The 19,128-nt window shown below is 52.5% G+C and overlaps 1 protein-coding gene across 6 annotated transcripts in view; it reads right to left on the reverse strand.

The window, feature by feature from the left end:
- Nucleotides 1-4,356: 4,356 nt before the first annotated feature.
- Nucleotides 4,357-19,128, reverse strand: part of MX1 (MX dynamin like GTPase 1) — a 29,243-nt gene continuing 14,471 nt past the window's right edge. For 3 of the 6 annotated variants that reach the window (XM_045084268.1, XM_045084269.1, XM_045084270.1), the window contains 8 exons: nucleotides 18,718-19,009; nucleotides 17,166-17,244; nucleotides 15,505-15,627; nucleotides 15,016-15,157; nucleotides 12,440-12,598; nucleotides 10,805-10,881; nucleotides 9,170-9,421; nucleotides 4,357-5,017 (listed from right to left, as the gene is read on the reverse strand). In XM_045084268.1, coding sequence (XP_044940203.1) covers nucleotides 4,787-5,017; nucleotides 9,170-9,421; nucleotides 10,805-10,881; nucleotides 12,440-12,598; nucleotides 15,016-15,157; nucleotides 15,505-15,627; nucleotides 17,166-17,244; nucleotides 18,718-19,009 — 1,355 coding nt within the window. In that variant the 3' untranslated portion in view covers nucleotides 4,357-4,786. 6 annotated transcript variants of the gene reach the window in all.

Raw genomic sequence — 19,128 nt, forward strand, 5'->3', positions numbered from 1 at the left:
TCCAGCCCCATGGAGTTGGGGACTGAGCCAGAGAGAAAGACTGGATGAGTTTTTTCTCTGCCCGAGAACAGAAATGCATTCACATCTTTTGCATGGCGCAGATCCTGTGGGTCCTACATACACGACAGGGGACTGTGTTCATTATATCAAGATGTGCTAAAATTACAGAAAAAGTATTAAAAAGTAAAATAGGTTTTTTTTGTTAGGCAACACGCTTAAATAGAGCTGAGTCTTTTAGTCATGGTAATCACGTATCTGAAGACCAGCAGGAACGCTGGTTTAGTGAATAGCAAATCATTGCCTCCAGGGGACAAACGGACTGGATAAGGTGCCCAGGAGCCTCCCGTCTTTGTCAGCTGGTCTCTTCATGACCTTGTTTTGCAGGTGTCTGTGTAAAGGCACTTCACTGAATACACATTGACGCAGTAGCACGGAGCTCACGGCCAATGGCACCAGGAATCCTCGAGAAGCTTAGCCACATGCCCGCTTGCCCGGTGAATCACATCACAGCCCAGGGCTCAGGACAGCACCTAAGCAGCTGTTTGAAACCGCGAGAGTCACCAGTGAAAATAAAATGCTGGGAACGTGGCACTAATCAGACCCCAAGGAACGCTTGTGGACCGCAAGAGCTGAAGTGAGAGGGCAGGGCTTCGCCTTGCCTGTGCTCGGCTCAAGCGGGCACGTCGGGCCACTCACGTTTTTGGCCACTTTGCACACATCCACCAAAGCGTGCGAGTGTGGAGTTTGAAGCTGCAAATAAATTTTATCAATTAGGTGGATTCTCAAATAAAGGATCCACGAATAACGGGTCACACAAGTCCTCCGGTGTCCACACAGGCTGGCAGTGGACGATCCTTTCAGTTCTAGTTTCCAAGCCGGAGTGTGCTTGTGAGTGGTTTTACTTGTGGATGAGGCTGGTTTCACTTGGAAGATCTAGCCAGAATGCTGAAGCTAGGGAGAGGCTGGTATTTAGTATTAAAATCTTCATGGGGCACCTGGGTGGCTCAGTAGGTTGGGTGTCTGCCTTCTGCTCAGGTCATGATCTCGGGGTTCTGGGATCGAGTCCGGCCTGGAGTTCCCTGCTCAGCATGGAATGGAGTCTGCTTCTCCTCCCTCTGCCCCTCTCCCCTGCTCATGCTGTCGCTCACGCTCTCGCTCTGTCTCTGTCTCAAATAAATAAAATCCTCAGAATAAAACCTTTATAAATAAAACCTTTATAAATTTACTTAATATAAGTAAACCCCAAATACTAGTCAGAGGAAAGTGAAAACAGCAGTATTGATAAAAGTGAGTAATTTGGTATCGCCCTTGCCCCACAAGGTCGACAAGAACCCTGGTTCGGATGCATCTTCTCTCTCTTTCTCTCCGCAAGTCTACACACTTATATACGCTTACATGACCAATCAGCGAGCAGGGTACAGGAAGGAACGAATCAGGCGGTGCACCTAAACGAACAACTTCGCTAGCAACCAATGCTGTTTCCTTCCTCTTTGGGTGTTTTGCTGAGTCTCACGCAGCCATCCTCACCTGGCAACTAGCCAGGCACCATCTTTTAATGGCAGAGGCCGCCCTGGCCAGGGGCCTGCCTCTGACAATTTGGGTTGGTCATTGTGTTGCCCCTGGCTGTGCGGGTGAGTTCCCAGCATTGAAACCTGTACCCCCTTGGTGTGCCTCCAGCTGAGTTGCTCATGGGGGACAGTCCTGCCTCGAACCCAGACTCCAGGCTGGTTTTCAGCCTTTTCTCTGTTTTCCTGTGGCTCACCGGATCCCACTCTGCTTTCCCTTCCAACCGAGGCCTCGCCCTGAGCCTGGCGTTGTAAGGTGCTGCACGCGCCCCTGGATGGAGCCAAACTCCACGGGGCCGGCCCTCCGCCGCCGCCCCAGACTGCGGGAGGGTGATGTTCCGTGCGACACACACCAGAACTCCTCCCCACAGTAAACCCGGTGTTCTAAGAGAAGTACCAGAATAAAGTGACATTTAAAAAATTCACTGGTGTCCCAGCTTCGTTTTAAGGAACCAACCCCATAAATGGTTATTTGCTAGAAGCTCACTGTGACGACGGAGACCGAGCTTCTACCCAAGTGAAATCCCACAGAATGGCTCAGGGCTTTCTTCCCTGGGAGGAAAAGACTAGGTCGGACAGCTGAAAGCCAAGGTCCGTGTGCCTCTTGCTGCCCTCCCTGCCGCCTGCTGGGGGATCTGCCGCTTGCATTCATTCCGGAATTCCCTCTGAAACGAAAATTGACGTTTGAGGGGCTTTTCTGGCTGGGGGGTTGCTTTTGTCTTTGCTTTTCCTCAAGGACAGTAATCAAGGGCTCAAGCTTCTCAGAAGACAGTCACGAATCCAGAAAGTCCTCTGAACAAATGCTCAGTGTGTCCCAGGCTCCACTTCCGCTCACAGCGTTTATTAAGCACCTACGGCATGTCAGACCCGCTGTCCTGGAAAACCAAAGCTTCCTGTTTCAGTCCGTTCGACTCCATCCAGCTCCTCTCGATGCTCTGCTCCAAACTCAGCCCCAGCCCATGGGGTGCGGAGCCCCGGACCCGACTCACCTGAATTGAGGGTTCCTGCGTGGGGACCGTAGGTATTCTAGCATGTTCTTTCTTCACAGATAGATGGCCTTTCCTGTTAGTGCTCTAGAGGGGGCAGCAGAATCTGGAGAGAGAGGCTCTGGTCTGGCAGTGTCCCTCATGGGTGGGGGGTAGGGATGGGGGACGGGGAACAGGGAGGGCACTTTGGCGCCCCCGTCTGAGCCTGGCTGTCCTCTGAGTGAAGAAGCCACACCAGGTGACTCTCTCTCTCTTTGGGAAAGGGGACAGTCGACTTGGGAGTAGGGACAGTCCACTTGTCCCTTGTGGATGGCAGGTCAGGACAAGCCCAGGGGAATCCCTAGACAACTGCTGTTTGGGGCCGAAATGAAAGTGATTCCAAGCACCTCCTGAGTCCGAGGCAGGTGTGCTCCCCGCCGGAAATTCCATTCTACGGAGCCCATCCTAGCTTTCTTCCTCCACCTCCTCTTTCAATCTCCAGGAAAATCGGAACCACAGCAAAAGAAGACCCCTGAGCAACACTGACATCTCCGGGCTCCGGGGTGCCTCTGGTCCCTGCAGAATCCTCCCGTGGGGGGCAGGGGTGCCTGGTGCAGGAGACGTTACTCAGACCCCGCAAGAAGCTGGTCTGCATCCCTGTGCTAAAGGGACACAGGCCTCGCACCACCTGCTGGAGGGGACCCCACACCCCCCACCTGCCTTCACTCTTGCAGGAGTCTATTTGCATTGGTAATAATGTTTCCTCTTAGCAGGAAGGAAACCCGTCCCAGCCTGTGGTCAGCCATGAAAGGCATAAGGTGCTGCCCCGTGCTGGGAGCTGATTGAAACTGGTTGAACCTCCCATGGTTCTCCGGACAGCCCCTCTTACAAGCAAATTCTCAGACTGTGCCAAAGCACTGGGCATCCTAGCATCCCAACGGTCAGAAGGGACCTGGGGTTTGGGGCTGGTTGGGAGGGGAACATGTCACCAGTCAGCTACCCCGGCGAGGCCGTCATCTGGCTGGGCCCGAAGCCCCCGCTGCCTGGGAACACACAGCTCCTGGGGCAGGTACTCCGTTTCTGGACAGCCGGCAGAAAGTGCTCCCACCGCCCACTCTGGTTGTGCAGGACATGTCCCCGGAGAACATTCTCTCCCGCCCTCCTTCGGACGGCTCTCCTGTCGGCTTTTACGGGACATGGAGGCAGATTCCCTTGTGTCCGGCCTGGGCACAGCCTGCCATTCCGGTTCCTGCGCCCGAGCCACTTGCGGCCAGGTGTCTCTGCAGGTCCCCTGCCCCAGACCAAGGAGAACAGTAGATGCTGCAGGGCTCCCCAAGGACAAGTCAAGGTCAAGGCTTTTGCCGCCTCCCAGCCATCTGCAGGAGAGACCCTGCGGGCGCTTTTTGCCTGTTTGTGAAGTACTCACCCCAGCGCGTCGAGTTAGCCAACATTCCCGCACCTCCCAGGGGGAAAAGAGGGATATTTTTTTCTTGCGGTAAGAACGTTAAAGGGCTACTCTCTTAGCGAACCTCCAATGCCCCAGACGGTATGGTCAGTGTGTTCACCTTCTCACGGGAGGCCTGGGCCTCTGACCCCCGTCACCCAGGGCCTCTGACCCCGTCACCCTGGGCCTCTGACCCTGTCACCCACTCCTCCTGTTTCCTTCGTTTCCCGCTGCTTTACCGCTTGTCCTCATCTCGCCGGGGCCTCTCGTGAGCAGCCATGCTCTTTGCTCGACCAAGGGCCCGGCGTGGGCGCCACGGGGGTCTCACCCGCTATCATTTTCAGGGTCCTCCCCCCAGAACATGAGGCGTCAGAAGCATGTCTGGAAGAAACGAGTTTATCACAAATCAGTGAGATACAGGGTCTGAGAATGCCTGTCCCAAGCTCTCCAGATGCTCCCGAAACATCCGCGGCATGAAAGCAAGGTGCACAAAGCAGGAACTAAGCTTTCTACGATGCTGCTTCGCATGCACTGGTCCCCACGGGAGACACAGAGGTTCGGGGGAACAATCCCGAGGGTGGAAATACATTGTTCCTAAGCGGGAAGGCAGCGGTGGCGGCAGCAGTCCTCCAGGCCAAACCACGACCTACGTCCTCTTCCTGGCTCTCTGCCCGCGCAGGGACAAGCACAGAGCGTGGCTGGGAAGACTGGCTGCTGCCTGCTCACGGATCTGTGGCATGGGTTCAGGGGAGAGCGCGGGTCCCGCTCCCGGCAGAAGTGCCCTGGAGACGCGGGCGGGTCCGGGAGCTGCCTTAACCGGGGAACTTGGCCAGGCGGCGCCGAGCCTGGCCCAGCCGTGCCAGCCGCTCCTTCAGGAACTTCCTCTTGTCGCTGGTGTCACTGCGCTCCTTAAGGAGCCAGTTGTAGGTGTCCTTGTCCTGGAGCAGCTGCAGCATGGCCTTCTGCAGCTTCTGCCCGTACACTTGCAGGATGAAGTACTGGATGATCAGGGGGATGTGGCTGGAGATGCGTGTGGTGGCCTCCTGGTGGGGAAGAAGAGGTCACAGTCACCGTCACGGAGGGCTGAGGGGCCAACGGCAGCCTGTGAGCATCGGGCACGGCTGGGCAGGTGAACGCCCCCGGCTGGGCCTCCAACCCAGCAGTGTCCTCTGGGGAACCCCCGGTGCAGGGAGCGCCCCAGGCCCAGCGCCGCCTCCCCCGCCCGGGAGTCCTGAGCACTCGTGTTCCTTCTGATCAGAGAGGATAAAATGGGCTTGTAAAGGGTAAATGCACAGACTGAGAACAAAAACCAATTTCAACGGATTTGCAGCTCTGCTGGAAAGATTTTAAGACTTGGTTTTTAATCCACATGAAAATTATTTAGCAGAAAAAAGGGCTGGGCTGTCAAAAGCCACCGAGGGGCGTCCTCTGCTGTGTCTGCGTGTCCCAAGTCAGTGTCAGCCTTCCTCCTCACTCCTCCCCGCCTCCTCCTTCCGCAGGCCCCACCTGTCACTGAACGCCTCCTGAGACACGCTGACGTCCCTTCCCTGGCCCTGTGCCTCCGTTCCTTCCTCCAGAAAATAGTGAGACTCTGAGCACCTGGCCCCACGAGACAGTTAAAAAGATTAAACAAGCGGAAAGGGAAAAGCTGGAAGAGAGGCCAGGCGTGGACTAGGCGCTCAGTGAAGGCAACCCGAGAGGCCATGCAGCAGAGCTGGGACACAGCTCTGGGCTCCAGGGTGACAGTTAGCGAGGGATGTGGCCTGCCACCACAGCACGCAGAGGGAAGGGGACAAGGAACCATCAGGAGATCCCCCAGACCGGCCGTGTTTGTGGGAAACCATCTCTCCGGTAATGGAGAAGAAATTTCTGAGTGGTGACAGTCAGCTGCCTTGGCCCTCACCTACCCACGGGGCCATTGTGCCAATCCCTGACCTGGGGACATCTGCACCAGGGAGACAGACGGCTGCAGGGACACCTGCGTCCTGACCACAGAACAGCACAGGCCCTCGTGCAGCAAAGGGGAGTTGAGGACGCAGATGGGGTCAAGATCGTCAGCTGATGTTAAACTAGGGAGAGTATCCTCCATTTTCTGGAGGGCCGGGTGCAAAGGAGGGAGGCCGGCCGCAGGTTCGGACGGCGGGCGGCCCGGCAGGAGGTCTGAGATGCGGCATTGCTGGCTTTGAAGATGGAGGAGTGGCCACGCACGGAGGACCACGGGCGGCCTCCAGAAGCTGCACGGGGCCAAGAGACAGATTCTCCCCTGGAACCTCAAGGGGGAGCACAGCTCACTGAAACCTTGCTTTTAGCCAGGGAGGATCATACTTAAATGGAGAAAAGTATCATTCTCGTTAGATTCAGATAAGAGGAGGCTGCCTTCTGACTCCGCGGCTGTTTCCAGTCGCATTAAAAGGATCGGAAGCCGGAGCTCCAGGTGTGAAACTGGAAAGGGAAGGGGGAAAACGCACAAGAATCAGCTGCAGAGACCATATCGACAGCAAACAGAAGACGAAACGGAATATGTGTGCCCAGTCTACGCAAAGAGAGCATTGAAACACGTCCGAGGCTGCCCCAAAAGGAGATCTTCAAGCGGAGACACCCTCGATATTCCTGGACAGAGAAATCTCCCATCATGAGGATGTCGAGTCTCCCTGGCAGACCGGTCAAGGAATCCAAGCGCCATGAGCACGTCGGCACCACCCATCTCATCCGGAACGGGATAAGCGAATCCGACAATTCATACTGAAATGAACAAACAAGAACGGGCGGAGCATTTCTGCCCAAGGCCAGGTGGGCCCACAGTTCTCAGCAGCATTATCCGGCCCGAAGGGGCAGACACGTGAAATGTGCACAGCCAGATGAGCGGATAAACCAGATGCGGTCGGTCCCTACGATGGAAAGTCACTCGACTCTAGAAGGAAGGCATTCTGGCAAGTGTAAGTGTCCCAGCAAAGACGAGCCTTGAGGACATTATGCCAAGTAAAATAAGCCAGACACGCAGGGACAGAGGTTGCACAGGTCTACTTACACAAGCTACCTTGAATACGAAAATCCACAGAATTGGAAGGTAGAATGGGGGAGGATCGGGGTGGCAAGAGGCGAACTCCGTGTGTCATGGGGATGAGATGCGGACCGTCCTGGAAGCAGGCAGGGGGTCAGCTGCACGACAGTGTGAGTGTGCCTGAAGCCGCTGACCAGGACACATAAAGACAGTTAAGATGGTAAATGTTACCTGATGTATATTTTACCGCACTATTTGGGGATATCAGCTGCACTAAACATTTAAGACTTGTATAAAAAGCTGCACATGTAATCATGTCAATACCGACTTAGGAAAAGGAAACCAATAGAAGATAATTCGGGATCTAGAAAAAGACCCCAGGACACAGAGGAGGAGGGTGACTGATTAAAGGCATATTATGCACCAGCAGGCCTGGCATAGGGTCTTCAAGTGATCGTTCAAGGACAACCAACAGCCATCTAGGGCAAGCCTCATTCTGGACACCGTGTAATTCCAAGTGGATCACAGTTTAAATATAAAAGTTGAAATGATATATTACTTTTAATGTATAGACTTTGTTTCTAAATCTCAGAGACAAAGGCCAGCAGCGTTAGTGGAGACATTTTGACAAAAAGTTTGGAAGCCCCACAAGGAAATAACTATTAAGCCCAACTCAGAAATCTAGAACACACCAGCATGGTCTAAAACCACCAAAAAGAAAGTCACCAGGCAAACGAGAAACTCTGGGGTATTTGCACCACAAATCGCTAAGCTCTGAGACCCTGTTCTGCAGAGAATTTCTGCCGGAAGCACAGTTTCCTAAATAGGAGACAGAAATAGCTCTTGCGCTGTGAAACCACACCCCACCTCACTGTAGTAACAGAAAACACAACAAGAGCTTATGTTCGACCAGTCGCCATGTCAAGAAGCCAACAACTTCAGTGGAGACCAAACTGCCAAGTGCAGGCCGTCTGTGGGGGAGAATTCATCAACGTAACGGAGTGTGCTACTTTCGTAGATCACCGTGGCCCGGCCAAATCGCTCAGTTAATGCAATCAAATGCTAACTTAGATATTTCTAGATTTTGTAAATGTGTTAACATCTCCAGTCAGTTGACTCTGAGTAAGGGAGATTATCTGAGATCACAAGGGTGGGCCTCACCCAATCAGCTGAAGGCCTTAAGCGCCAAACAGAGATTTTCCTGAAGAAGAAGAAAGCTTTCCCTTGGACGATGTCAAGAAACCAGAGAAGGACCTCTTTTGGGGAGAAGGGAGGGCTCAGGACGGGGTGGGTGGGGGACATCGTCCACCATCAACTCAGTCTCCTCTCGGGATTCTGTCTGTGCATTGCCTCCTCTAAACAACTCTGTGAGGCCCACGACCAGACAGGGAGTAGGCGTAACTGCGGAAGAAGCCAAGGTGCATGGGTGCCTCCTGACTAGCCCTTCACAGGACTCACTCATGTGGGCACACGTCACAGCGTCTGCAGGCAATGGAGTCTGACCGTCTCTGTCCCATAGCAAGGGCATCTCCTGGGAGCCCATTAGAGACGCACAATCCTCACCCCACCTCACACCTGCAATCCACATCTGCATGACAGCCAGATCCCGGGAGACCTGCGTGCGCTGTCGAATTCGAAAAGCCTGAAAGCATCCACATACTGACTTGATGGAGATCTCTGGTAAACCGAGAGATGCCTATTTGCTTTACCTGTCCAGACCCTGACCCATCTCTGCGGCTCTCAGGTGGACGTCCTTCCCCAGCATGAACGACACTGCTTTCCGCATTCGTTGAAATGGACAGCAGCCACCAGAGCATGTGTCTCTGTGAGTCGCTTCTACTGGGAACACAGCCATTGCCCACTGACGTTGAGCAGAGGGTCCTACCCATGCTTATCTCACTGAAGATTCACAAGAACTGGGAGGAAATACCACTTTACCGAGAAGAAAGCTGAGGCTCAGAGAGGTCAATTAACCTGGCCAGGGCCACACAGCCTGTCCATACCAGAAGTGGGTGGCTCCGAGCCCCGGCCTCTGCTTACCTCTCCGAGGCACAATGTCTCCACGGAGCTCCCAGAAGGGCCTGGAAGACGAGCCGACCAGTGGTCACCGTGCATAGACCGGTAGGCCAAAGAGGCATTCACGAGACAAGGACACAGACTGAAAACCGGCCTTTGGAGGTGCCCACGGGCTTACCTGATGGTACGCCATCAGATGCTCAAAGATCTCAGACAAGGAGATGTTTACTAGAGAAAATTCTTCAGTGGTCATCATGCTGTTTATCTTCTGGTTCTTCTTTCCCTCTTCCGACTCCTTCTCTCGGACCCTCTGCAGCGCCCGCTGGTACACTTGGTCCTGGCAGTAGACGATTTGCTCCATTTGGAAGTGAAGGCGGATGGACTTCTCGGCTTCCTCTTCTAGCTCAAATTTAATGTCCTCAATTTTGGACTGCAGCAAGAGAGAAGCACAACGAAGGTCCCTCAGAAACAGATCACCGGCGCAAGGAAGGAGGTCCTCCGCAGAGCCCATGGCCAGCTGGCTCCCAAGTAGGCCAAGACAGCACCCCACACTGGCTTGTCTAGGATGGGGCTCCCACCCTGGCCGGGCGCGGAACCTCCCAGGAGCCTGGACGCCCCTCCTGAAACCCAAACGGGCTGGCTTGTGGGCCCAAGGTCTCAGCTTCTGTCTTTCTCTTTGGGGGGGCTTTCCCATCGAATGAGGACTATAGGCCCCATCAGAGAGCTCGTGGGGATAAGAGCGGGGCCAAAAATTTAAGTCAGTTCAATTCTGCATGCTTCATGTCCCAACAGTCTGAAGAAACTGGCTGGGGCGTCGATCTCTCACACAGACAGGATCTGGACTCCCCGGAACTCACACTCAGGGCCACCAAGTGTGACGCGAAGTGCTAGGGGCACCCCAAGGCCCAAACATTTTCTTCCATGCTCATTCCAGAGGTCCAGGCAGCAGAAGTAGACCACCCCAAGCCCCCCAGCCTGTGCAAGGCCAAGCTCATCTTCCCAGCGATGCTGGGTGCTGGGGGGCAAGGTGTGTGTTCCCCCAAATTCACAGGTTGAAAGCTTAATCCCCAGTGTGATGGCATGGGGGGGTACTTTAGGGGGTCAGGCCTGGCCAGTGAAGCCCTTACAGATGGGGTCAGCGCCCTTGTAAGAAGAGACAGCAGAGTGCTTTCCTTCTCTCTCTCTCCCTCTCTGTCTCTCTCTCTCTCTCTCTCTCTCCTGAGGATACAAGGAAAAAGCGGCCACGACAAGCCATGAATTGGGTCCTCAGCAGACGTGGGATCTGAGCACCTCAGTAGGAGCCCCCCAGCCTCTGGAACGTGAGGGTTCAGTGACTATCACGTAAGCTGGCCAAGGCCATGCTCTGGGCCACGCGGGCCCGGGCTGAGCCGTGGGGAGCCCTGTTTCTGAGAGTGGACCAGGGAGGTGTGACTTCCTCCTGCCTCTTCACTCTCCAAAGACTCCGGGCATCCCTGCGGCTTCCACAGTGAGTTTCAAGGTTCAAGCCATTGTGATCAGAGGCGACGGGGTTCCCCGGGGACTATGGGTCTCCTTCGTTTGAGTGGTTTTGAGGATTTGGTTTCTATCCTCCGTCTCACTCGTTCACCGGCCTCACTGCTTCCGACCAGACCTCACCGGCAGGACCACCGGTCAATTCCACTACCGAGCGGGACTCTTCACTTCTCCAAACACCCAGTAAAGTTGAGACGGTCTTAATGCAAGAAATCTACTTTCCAGCATCAGGCTGACATTATTATTATTATTATTATTATTATTATTATTATTATTTTAAATAACATGCGGTCAGTTTTACCTTGGTAGTTCGGTAGAGGTTGAAAAATTCATCAAAGTTTGCTTTTGAAATACCCGTGAAGGCGGCCTGGACCATATCTGAGGAAAAAACAAGATTCATTCATCATCGCACATTGCCAAAAAAAAAAAAAGAGGGTGAAATATCCAGAAATGAAGTTTCCTCCCCTCCCTCCTGCCGTGTCTTCCCATTCTGGGACATACACGTGCCATTTTTGCTGGAGGCTCTCTGGCTTAAAGTCTCTGGTGTATTTCGCTGACATTTAAACTTTGCAGCCTGGGGCGCCAGGTTGGCGCAGGCGGTTAAGATTCCAGCTCTAGGGTGCCTGGGTGGCTCAGTGGGTTAAAGCCTCTGCCTTTGGCTCAGGTCATGATCTCAGGGTCCTGCGATCGAGCCCCACATCGGGCTCTCTGCTCAGCGGGGAGCCTGCTTCCTCCTCTCTCTCTACCTGCCTCTCTGACTACTTGTGATCTGTCTGTCAAATAAATAAATAAATATCTTAAAAAAAAAAAAGATTCTAGCTCTAGGTTTGGGCTCAGGTCCTGATCTCAGGGTCCTGGGATCGAGCCCTGCATCAGGCTCCACATCCCACAGAGAATCTGCTTGGGATTCTCTCTCCCTCTGCCCATCCCCCTTCTTGTGCTTTCTTCCTAAAATAAATAAAATCTTAAAAAAAATTTTTTTTTCACCCTAAACAAAGATAGTTGTAAAGAAATATAATCTCTGGTAGGCTATAACTATATAAATATTTTATAGTAAGACACAACACTGTCACATCACTGAGCTCTAAATGGCCGTGTTATTTATTTGAAAAAAAAAACACATGAATGTGGTCTTATCATCAGAAAATTTACATTTTTTAAAAAGATCTTATTTACTTATTTGACAGAGAAAGAGAGACAGCAGGAGAAGCAGTCTCCTGGGTGGTAGGAGTATCTCTAGTTCTAACAAGGTGACCCTTGGTGGGCCCTGGACAGTTTCAGAATGGGGGGCCTGGTCACCAGGAAGATCAAGCCTGGAGGAGAAGCCTGGAACTTACAGCGCCCCTTTGCCACCCCTGGGGAGGGGGGGAGGGGCTGGGGTGGAGCTGATAATTGATTATGTCTTTGTGATCATTGATTACACCTCCTTTAAATCCCCTAAGTGACAGGGTTCAGAGAACTTCCAGGTTGGCAAACACACCCATGGGCCAAGAGGATGGTACCCCCCGCCACAGGACAAAAGCACCCACCCTTGGGGCCCTCCTAGACCTCCCCTATGGATCTCTTTCATTCACATCCTTTATAGTAAACTGGCTAAGGTAAGTACATCCTTTAAAATAAATCAGCAGAGATAAGTAAAGTGTGTTCCTCATCCTGTGAGCTGTTCTAGCAAAGTATAGAGCCTGAGGAGGGGGCTATGCGAACTCTAATTAGTAACATGTCCATCAGAAGCATGGACAAGGTGGAGAGGTCCTGCGGGTCTGAGCCCTTAAGCTGGAAGATGGGTCAGAACTGAATTGAAATGTTGAACCAGAGAATTAATCGGGTTCTTGGGAGGTTAAGAAACACTGCAGGAGGAGAGCTGTGGAGGTCGGCACTGTGCAAGCCTTTCCCTCCCCTGGAAATAAAATGCCTAAAAGCAAAATCAAGAACTCACCCGTCACCGTGTGTAGCATATCCACAGCAGGCTCCTCCAGTTCTTTGATTTGCTGTTTTATGATAATCTCAAACGTCTTGTAATTGACAAACCCTGGCAGCTCTCTGCCACGATACCGATTTTCAAATTTCTCTATTTGTTTATATATAGCTTTGTAACCTGGAAAAGAAGGATTTGGAGTTATTTTACCATCGGAACCTTGGGTTTTTTTTTTGTTGTTGATTTGTTTTTGTTTTTTAATACAATATCATTCTGGACTTTCTGAAAACACAGAGAGGCAAGGGGAAAAAAATCAAATTTGATTTGCAAATGGAAAAAAAAAATCAGGGTTTGCAGTAAAAAAATGGATCTCAAGACCATTTTCCTGAAGTCATCTCAAGGCGGCAAGTGTGGAGCCAGCATGTGAGGTCAGAGGACAGTGAACCGTGGGAGGAAGGAAGGAATTTTCTCTTGGGGAAGAAATTCTATAGCTGTTTACCGAAGAAATTGTATCACCATCCAGAATCCGTGACTCATCACACATCCAAGTATCCACGTACAACAGCAGGAGTAGAAATTGTTCATAGATCAGAGGAGACAACAGAGTAACCAGAAACATCACATCACTGTTTGTTACATAAAACACTTTGTTTCTTCTTTATACTTTTGCAATTTTTAAAATTCTCAACAAACTGGACTACGGAGGATACTTCCACTGGTGCACGATGAGAGAGCTCTGGTTTCTCTTTTTGAAGAACTAACCAGGAATCGTGGTCTGGGTCTCCTCTTTTCGTCAGGAGAAATTTTCTCATAGGCATTTTTTTTTTAATCGTGATATACTTCACATACTAATTCACCCTAATAAAGTGTAGAGTTCAGTGATTTTTAGTGCATGAGGGACATGGTGCAACCATCCCCACCAGCTAATTCTCAAACACTTCCATCATTCCAAGGAACCCTGTGCCCATCAGCACATGCTCCCCACTCTCCGCCCCCTGCAGCCCCTGGAAACCACTAATCTACTTTCTATCTCTATGGATTTGCCTGTTCTTGACATTTCATATCAATGGAACCAAAGATCCTGGGGCTCTCTGTGTCTCACTTCCTACACTTAGCATGATGGCCTCAAGGCTCATGCATGTTGTACCAAGTTCAGTGCTCCATGCTTTTCCACGGCTGAGTAATAGTCCATGGTCTGCTGTCAAAGGCTGAATTGTGACTCCCCAAAATGGGTATATTTCAAGTCCTAATCCCTAGCACTTCAGAAATGTGATTGTGTTTGGAGATGGAGATGATCAAATCCCATCTGACTGGGGTCCTTAGAGGAGGAAAGCAGGACACAGACCCACACAGGAAAGTCACAGGGAGAAGGCGGCATCTACAAACTGAGGAGAGAGGCATCTGGAGAAACACGTGTTAGTCATCCTAGCAGGTGTGAGGGGGCTCTCCTGTGGATTTGGTTTGCGTCCCTCTGATGGCTAATGACACTGAGTCTATACCCGTGCCTCTGAGCCATCTGTACGTCTCCTTTTAGAGATATGACCACTCTAATCCTTTGTCAATTTTTAATTTGGATGATTTGGTTTTTTTTTGTTGTTGAATCCGAAGAGCTCTTTGTATATTCTGGATATGGGGCCCTTACAGACATGCGATTTGCAAATATTTCCTCCCATTCTGTATGGGGGGGGAGGGGTGCCATTTGACACACACAAGTTTTTAATCTTGATGAAGTCCACTTTGTCTGTTATTCTGTTGGTCATCCATGCTATAGGCGTCCCGTCTAAAATCCACTGCCTATCCAAGGACATGATTCAAATCTACACTTTCCTCTAGAAGTTTTACCATTCTAGGGCTCACATTTTGGTTTCTGAGTCATTTTGAGTTTATCTTTGCATAAGGGGGTACTTAGGGGTCTAAATTCATTTACCTGCATGTGGGTCCCCAATGATTTGCAACTGATCATTTGTTGGGAGGAATTTAGCATCTTAAAAAAATAAGCTAATTTCTCATGGGCTATGTACTGTCATAAACTTGCTGAGGGATGGCTGCATGGGGGGCTGCCAGAGGTCGTCTCCTTGAAAGGGACAGCGGTCCCTCCCCGATGGAAGATCACATCACACAGTGGTGTGCAGCCATCTGTGTTATGGGGTTAGCTCCAGGAGCCGCGCGGGAGCTGTGCGGATGGGGCGAGGACGGCTCCATTTTCCCAACAAGAAATGCTGTTATTAATCTCCTGCTGCCCTCTGCACCTCCTCCAAGGAGCAAGCAGGACTGAGAGGTAGGGCCTTGAATTGGGTAAAAAATGCATAAGGTATCTTCCTCTGTCCCAAGCACAAAGCCAAGAACAGAGGTCAAAGGGAAATTCTGGTCAGCAGAAATCAGTCATGGTGTGTCCTCCGCGGGTGTCGTCTGAAATCCACAGCTGACCCCTGCTGGCCCGAGCTCAGGCGGGTGGGCTGGGTCACGTGTGGTCTCCACGCCCTGCGCCCCGGCGCCCCCATCACCAGCGTCCATACCAACCGCACCCCCTGCCCTCCTGCGATCCCCCCTCCCACTCCAGCCCGCTCTCCAGGTCACCGGTGGCACCCCGGACTCACCTTTCTGGAACGCCTTCTCAATCACAGTGTTCCATTTGTGGAACTCGTTCCGGATTTTGGTAAAGAGCCGACTGTCATTCTCCCCCACTGACTCCTCCCCTTCGATTAAGGAGTTGATGTCGTGGCTAAAGGCATTAATTTTCTGCCAACAAGGAGAGCATAAGGGTAAGTGGAGGTATTTCAAACACACGTGGGGGCGTGGGGAGGTCTCGTGGAGGCAGAAGGCAAGTGAGTCTCTCCTTGCCCCCTTCCAGGGGCGACAGACCCCCACACTCTGCCCCGACTCTGTCCCTCGGGTCTCAGGGAGCACATGTGACACCTGTCACTCCCTGCCCACCGTCCCTTCGCCCCAGCTCCTCTCTGGGGCCAAGAAGGCAGACCGAGCCTGGGTCAGCTTTCGGGGAGCAAGAAGAAAGTGCATGAGGCACAAGATCCCTTTCTGGACAAAGATGTGTGACTCCTGGACTCGAGGCAATGTGCGACACTCACGTCTATCAGAAAAAACATCTTTTCGTGCTCGTCTTCGGGCACATCTGAGCCGTACTTTTGTAACTCCTCCGTTATTTTCTCATGATTTTCCTTTATCTGATTTTCAAGCAGGGGCAGAGTTTTCTGAGGAAAAGAGAAAATAAGGCACAGACATGAATACGGACCGGGAAGGAGCGGGAGCTCGCAGGCCTCCCTCCGCAGGGTATGCCCGACTGCCTGGCTTCCTCCTGAGAGAAGATGGGGGGCGTGTTAGCAGGTGCTGATGCCACCAAGCCCTCCCCATGTCCCCGCTCCCCTGGGGGACAGCCTCAGGGAGGCACAGAGGCTACCACTCCGCGTGGAGCCTGCCGCCGTCGGAGAAGGAACGAGTGGTTCTGTGATCACGTGACCACCACTCTGCCCGCAGATTAGAAAGAGCCGCTCGTCTCAGGGGTCTGAAAAAGCGGCCATTGGAGCCATTTGAGATCCAACCACTTTCCTGCTGTCCACAGATGAATGGTACTAGGGGCTTCTGTGCCTGACAACGTGGTGGACAGCGGGCACCAGCTCCGTCTTCCACCACAAACATCAAAAAATGCTAGTGGACATGGGGAAGACACTGCTGGAAATGCATCGGTGGGTGGGCAGGGGCAGGACGGACACCCGGAGGCATGGCTGGGTGACGTAGGAGGCCGGGGATGAGCAGAGCAAGAGGAGAACCAGATTTGGCCTCACGGGGCATCTGTTGCAAAGAAAAGGACTTGGCTGGGGCTAAGAGGAAATCCGGCGGGCTTGCTGGAGGCAGGGAATCCAATGAGCCGGCATCTTCCTTCTCCATAAAGCCGGGACCCCAAAGAGCCAGGCTCTTGCTGTGTGGGTCAGCTAGGAACAGCCCCGCCCTCCCTCCCCATTCTCGGGGACTGCACGGGACACCTGAACCTGGAGCTGAGCAGAACATAAAATCAGGACTGATAATCTGTGACCACGAGCCAGCCCTCAGACAGGTGTGCTGCCCAAACCTGCACTCCGTGAGGCGTCAAGCAGAGAATCGGCAGCAGGCCCTTCCGAGGGGCTGGCAGGAGCCAAGGCTGCCTTTCCCTGGAGAAACAGATTTCAAATCTGGGGTTCTCTGAGTGGCCAAAACAGCCCAAAACAGGCCCAGAGTCAAAACCCGAAGCCAAGTCGTCATGGGGGGGGACCGGCAGAATCCAGGGCACCAAGGCCTCTGACCTGGGAATTATCAAGCGCAAAATGCAAGAGAGACGTGTGCCAAGAAATCTCTTTAAGGGATCGCAGACGGGAAACTGCAAGAGATTCTATCCATACAAGTTCTGAGAAAAAACCCCAGAGAGACCTAAAATATGAAACACTACGATCATCTCAACGACCAAGGCGTTATGACAGCAGCTGGTAAGGAGAAAGGGAACGTGGGTGCAGGGCCCGTAAGATTTTCATTTTTAATTAGGCCATGCAGGCTCCCACCCAACGTGTGGTCCTCTGACGAGCAGCGTCCACAGCACCCGGGAGCTTGCTGGAAAGGCAGAGCTGCTCTGGAGACCCACAGACCCACTCCTGCAACATCGCCTGCCCCCGGGATCATCAGTGGGTCACTCAGCCTGCGCAGCAGAGCTTCGGGTTTGCGGGGTTCTACTCAGAAAACGGACCGCTCTGCCCGTGCTTACACAGATGTGCATGATGAGCTCGGAGGTCAGCTTGTCCGCCAGGCAGGGGACTGTGGCCCTTCCTTCCTCCAGAAGAACCCTGCGGACAGAGCAGAGGAGACGGTGCACACATCCACCATGGCATGGCCAGAAACTGCGAGTCAGCTTTCTGCTGCCCACAGAGTCAAGCGACTTCCAGTGGGCACCCAACCGATGGGCCGCACCGGTGCGCACGGAATGACGATGCCCCCGTCGGACTTATTTCGGACACTTTGAGTGGTAGAGGGCTGTATGCAAGTCTTGAGTCACTGTCCCGTATGCCTCAAATGAATGTGACACGGCATGTTAACTGACTGCAATGAAAATTAAAAGTTTAATGTGAAAATGGTGTGGGGCGCCTCGGTGGCTCAGTCCATTACGCATCTGACACTTGGCCTCAGCTGGGGTCTTGATCTCAGGGTTGTGAGTTCAAGACCCGCGTTGGGCTCTGTGCTGGCCACGGAACCTACTTAAGAAAAAGGGGGGGGGGATAGGAGTGCCTCAGTTGTGACTCACTCGGGTTGTGAGTGCCGGGTCCTGGGATTAAGTCCCGTGTCTGGCTCCCTGCTCAGTGGGGAGCCTGCTTCTCCCTCTCCCTCTGTTTCTCCCTCTTCCCATGCTCTCTCCCTCTTTCTCTCTCTCAAATTAATAAAATCTTAAAAAAAAATAGTATAGGTGACCCTTTCCAGCTGATATATTAAGCGTTTACGACCTCCGGCTATAAAACCTGATCTTTATAAAAATGCACATGGTCGCCTACCAATAAGTTTTCATAACACACACACACACCCTTCTGGGTGTAATACGTGCAAATCTACGGATACGTGGTGGCATAGGGCTTCACAAAAACACACTGGTGAGTGCCTACAGAGAAGCGTGGTGGACACTGATGTAGGGGACACACCCGTCCCTAAGACCAGAGCCTAAACCACAAGATGCTTGGAGGAAGGAAGGCCTATTCTCGTTCTACCCAAATCTGTGTTCGCTGAGTGATTACAGGATTCCTTATATTTTAAAAGACTTTTTTCGGACGTTTATTTTACAGGGCAGCAGGGAACCATGATTTTACAAGTCTGTTTGTGAGGGTACACTCACTCACAGCTGAGTATCCGTTTCCACACCTGTCAATTTTTTAATTGTGGTAAACTGTACATAAAACTGACAATTCCCTGCTGCGCCACTGATTGATAATCAGACTAACGCGGACACATCTGATTTGATTTGAAAGGCCACATATCATACATCAAATACATGTACCTGGTCAGCTTCTGGGCTTTCTGATTTTCCCCCCCTATTTTAAGGCACTTATGTTTTTATTTTGGCAGCAGCACCACACCAGAGAAATGACTGTAGCCAATTCCCTCCTCTCTAATCCTTGAAAGGCATTTCTTGGTAACTTTGTCAGTTCCTCTTCTGGTCTTCCGGGGGACTCCCACGGTCACTGCCAAGGTGCAAACGCTGCGGATGTCTGCTTTTGGGCAGCAACCCTTCTCCCCAGGTTTTGGTTCGCCCTCGCGAAAACACGGCCGGGTACCTGAAATGTGGGTGGTCTTCAAAGAAGTCTCTCTCTTTCTGCAGAGCCTCGGCCAGGGTCACCTGGTCCTGGATGTCCTGCTGGCCCCGGCACTTGACAATCATGTAGCCCTTCTTCAGGTGACAGACAAGGTTCTGTGCCACGTCCACCACCTTGCTTTCGGTACCTCTGTCCACCAGGTCAGGCTTTGTCAAGATTCCTGTAAGCCGGAGTCTTCCGATTAGAGGCCACGCACCGCTCCCTCTCAGCCTGCTCGAGGGCACACAGCAGGACCACCATACGGGCAGAGCTCCTGGCCAGGGACCGAACCACTGCTTGGGCAGCGCAAAGATCACGTGCCCCCGTGGGCAGCTGGGGGGGCTGGCTTCACCCAGGTCACGGGGAGGCCGGCTTCACCCAGGTCTTGGCCCT

The sequence above is a fragment of the Mustela putorius genome, unplaced genomic scaffold (assembly GCF_011764305.1).
Source record: "Mustela putorius furo isolate JIRA1106 unplaced genomic scaffold, ASM1176430v1.1 tig00000765_pilon_pilon_pilon, whole genome shotgun sequence".
Taxonomy (NCBI): Eukaryota; Metazoa; Chordata; class Mammalia; order Carnivora; family Mustelidae; genus Mustela; species Mustela putorius.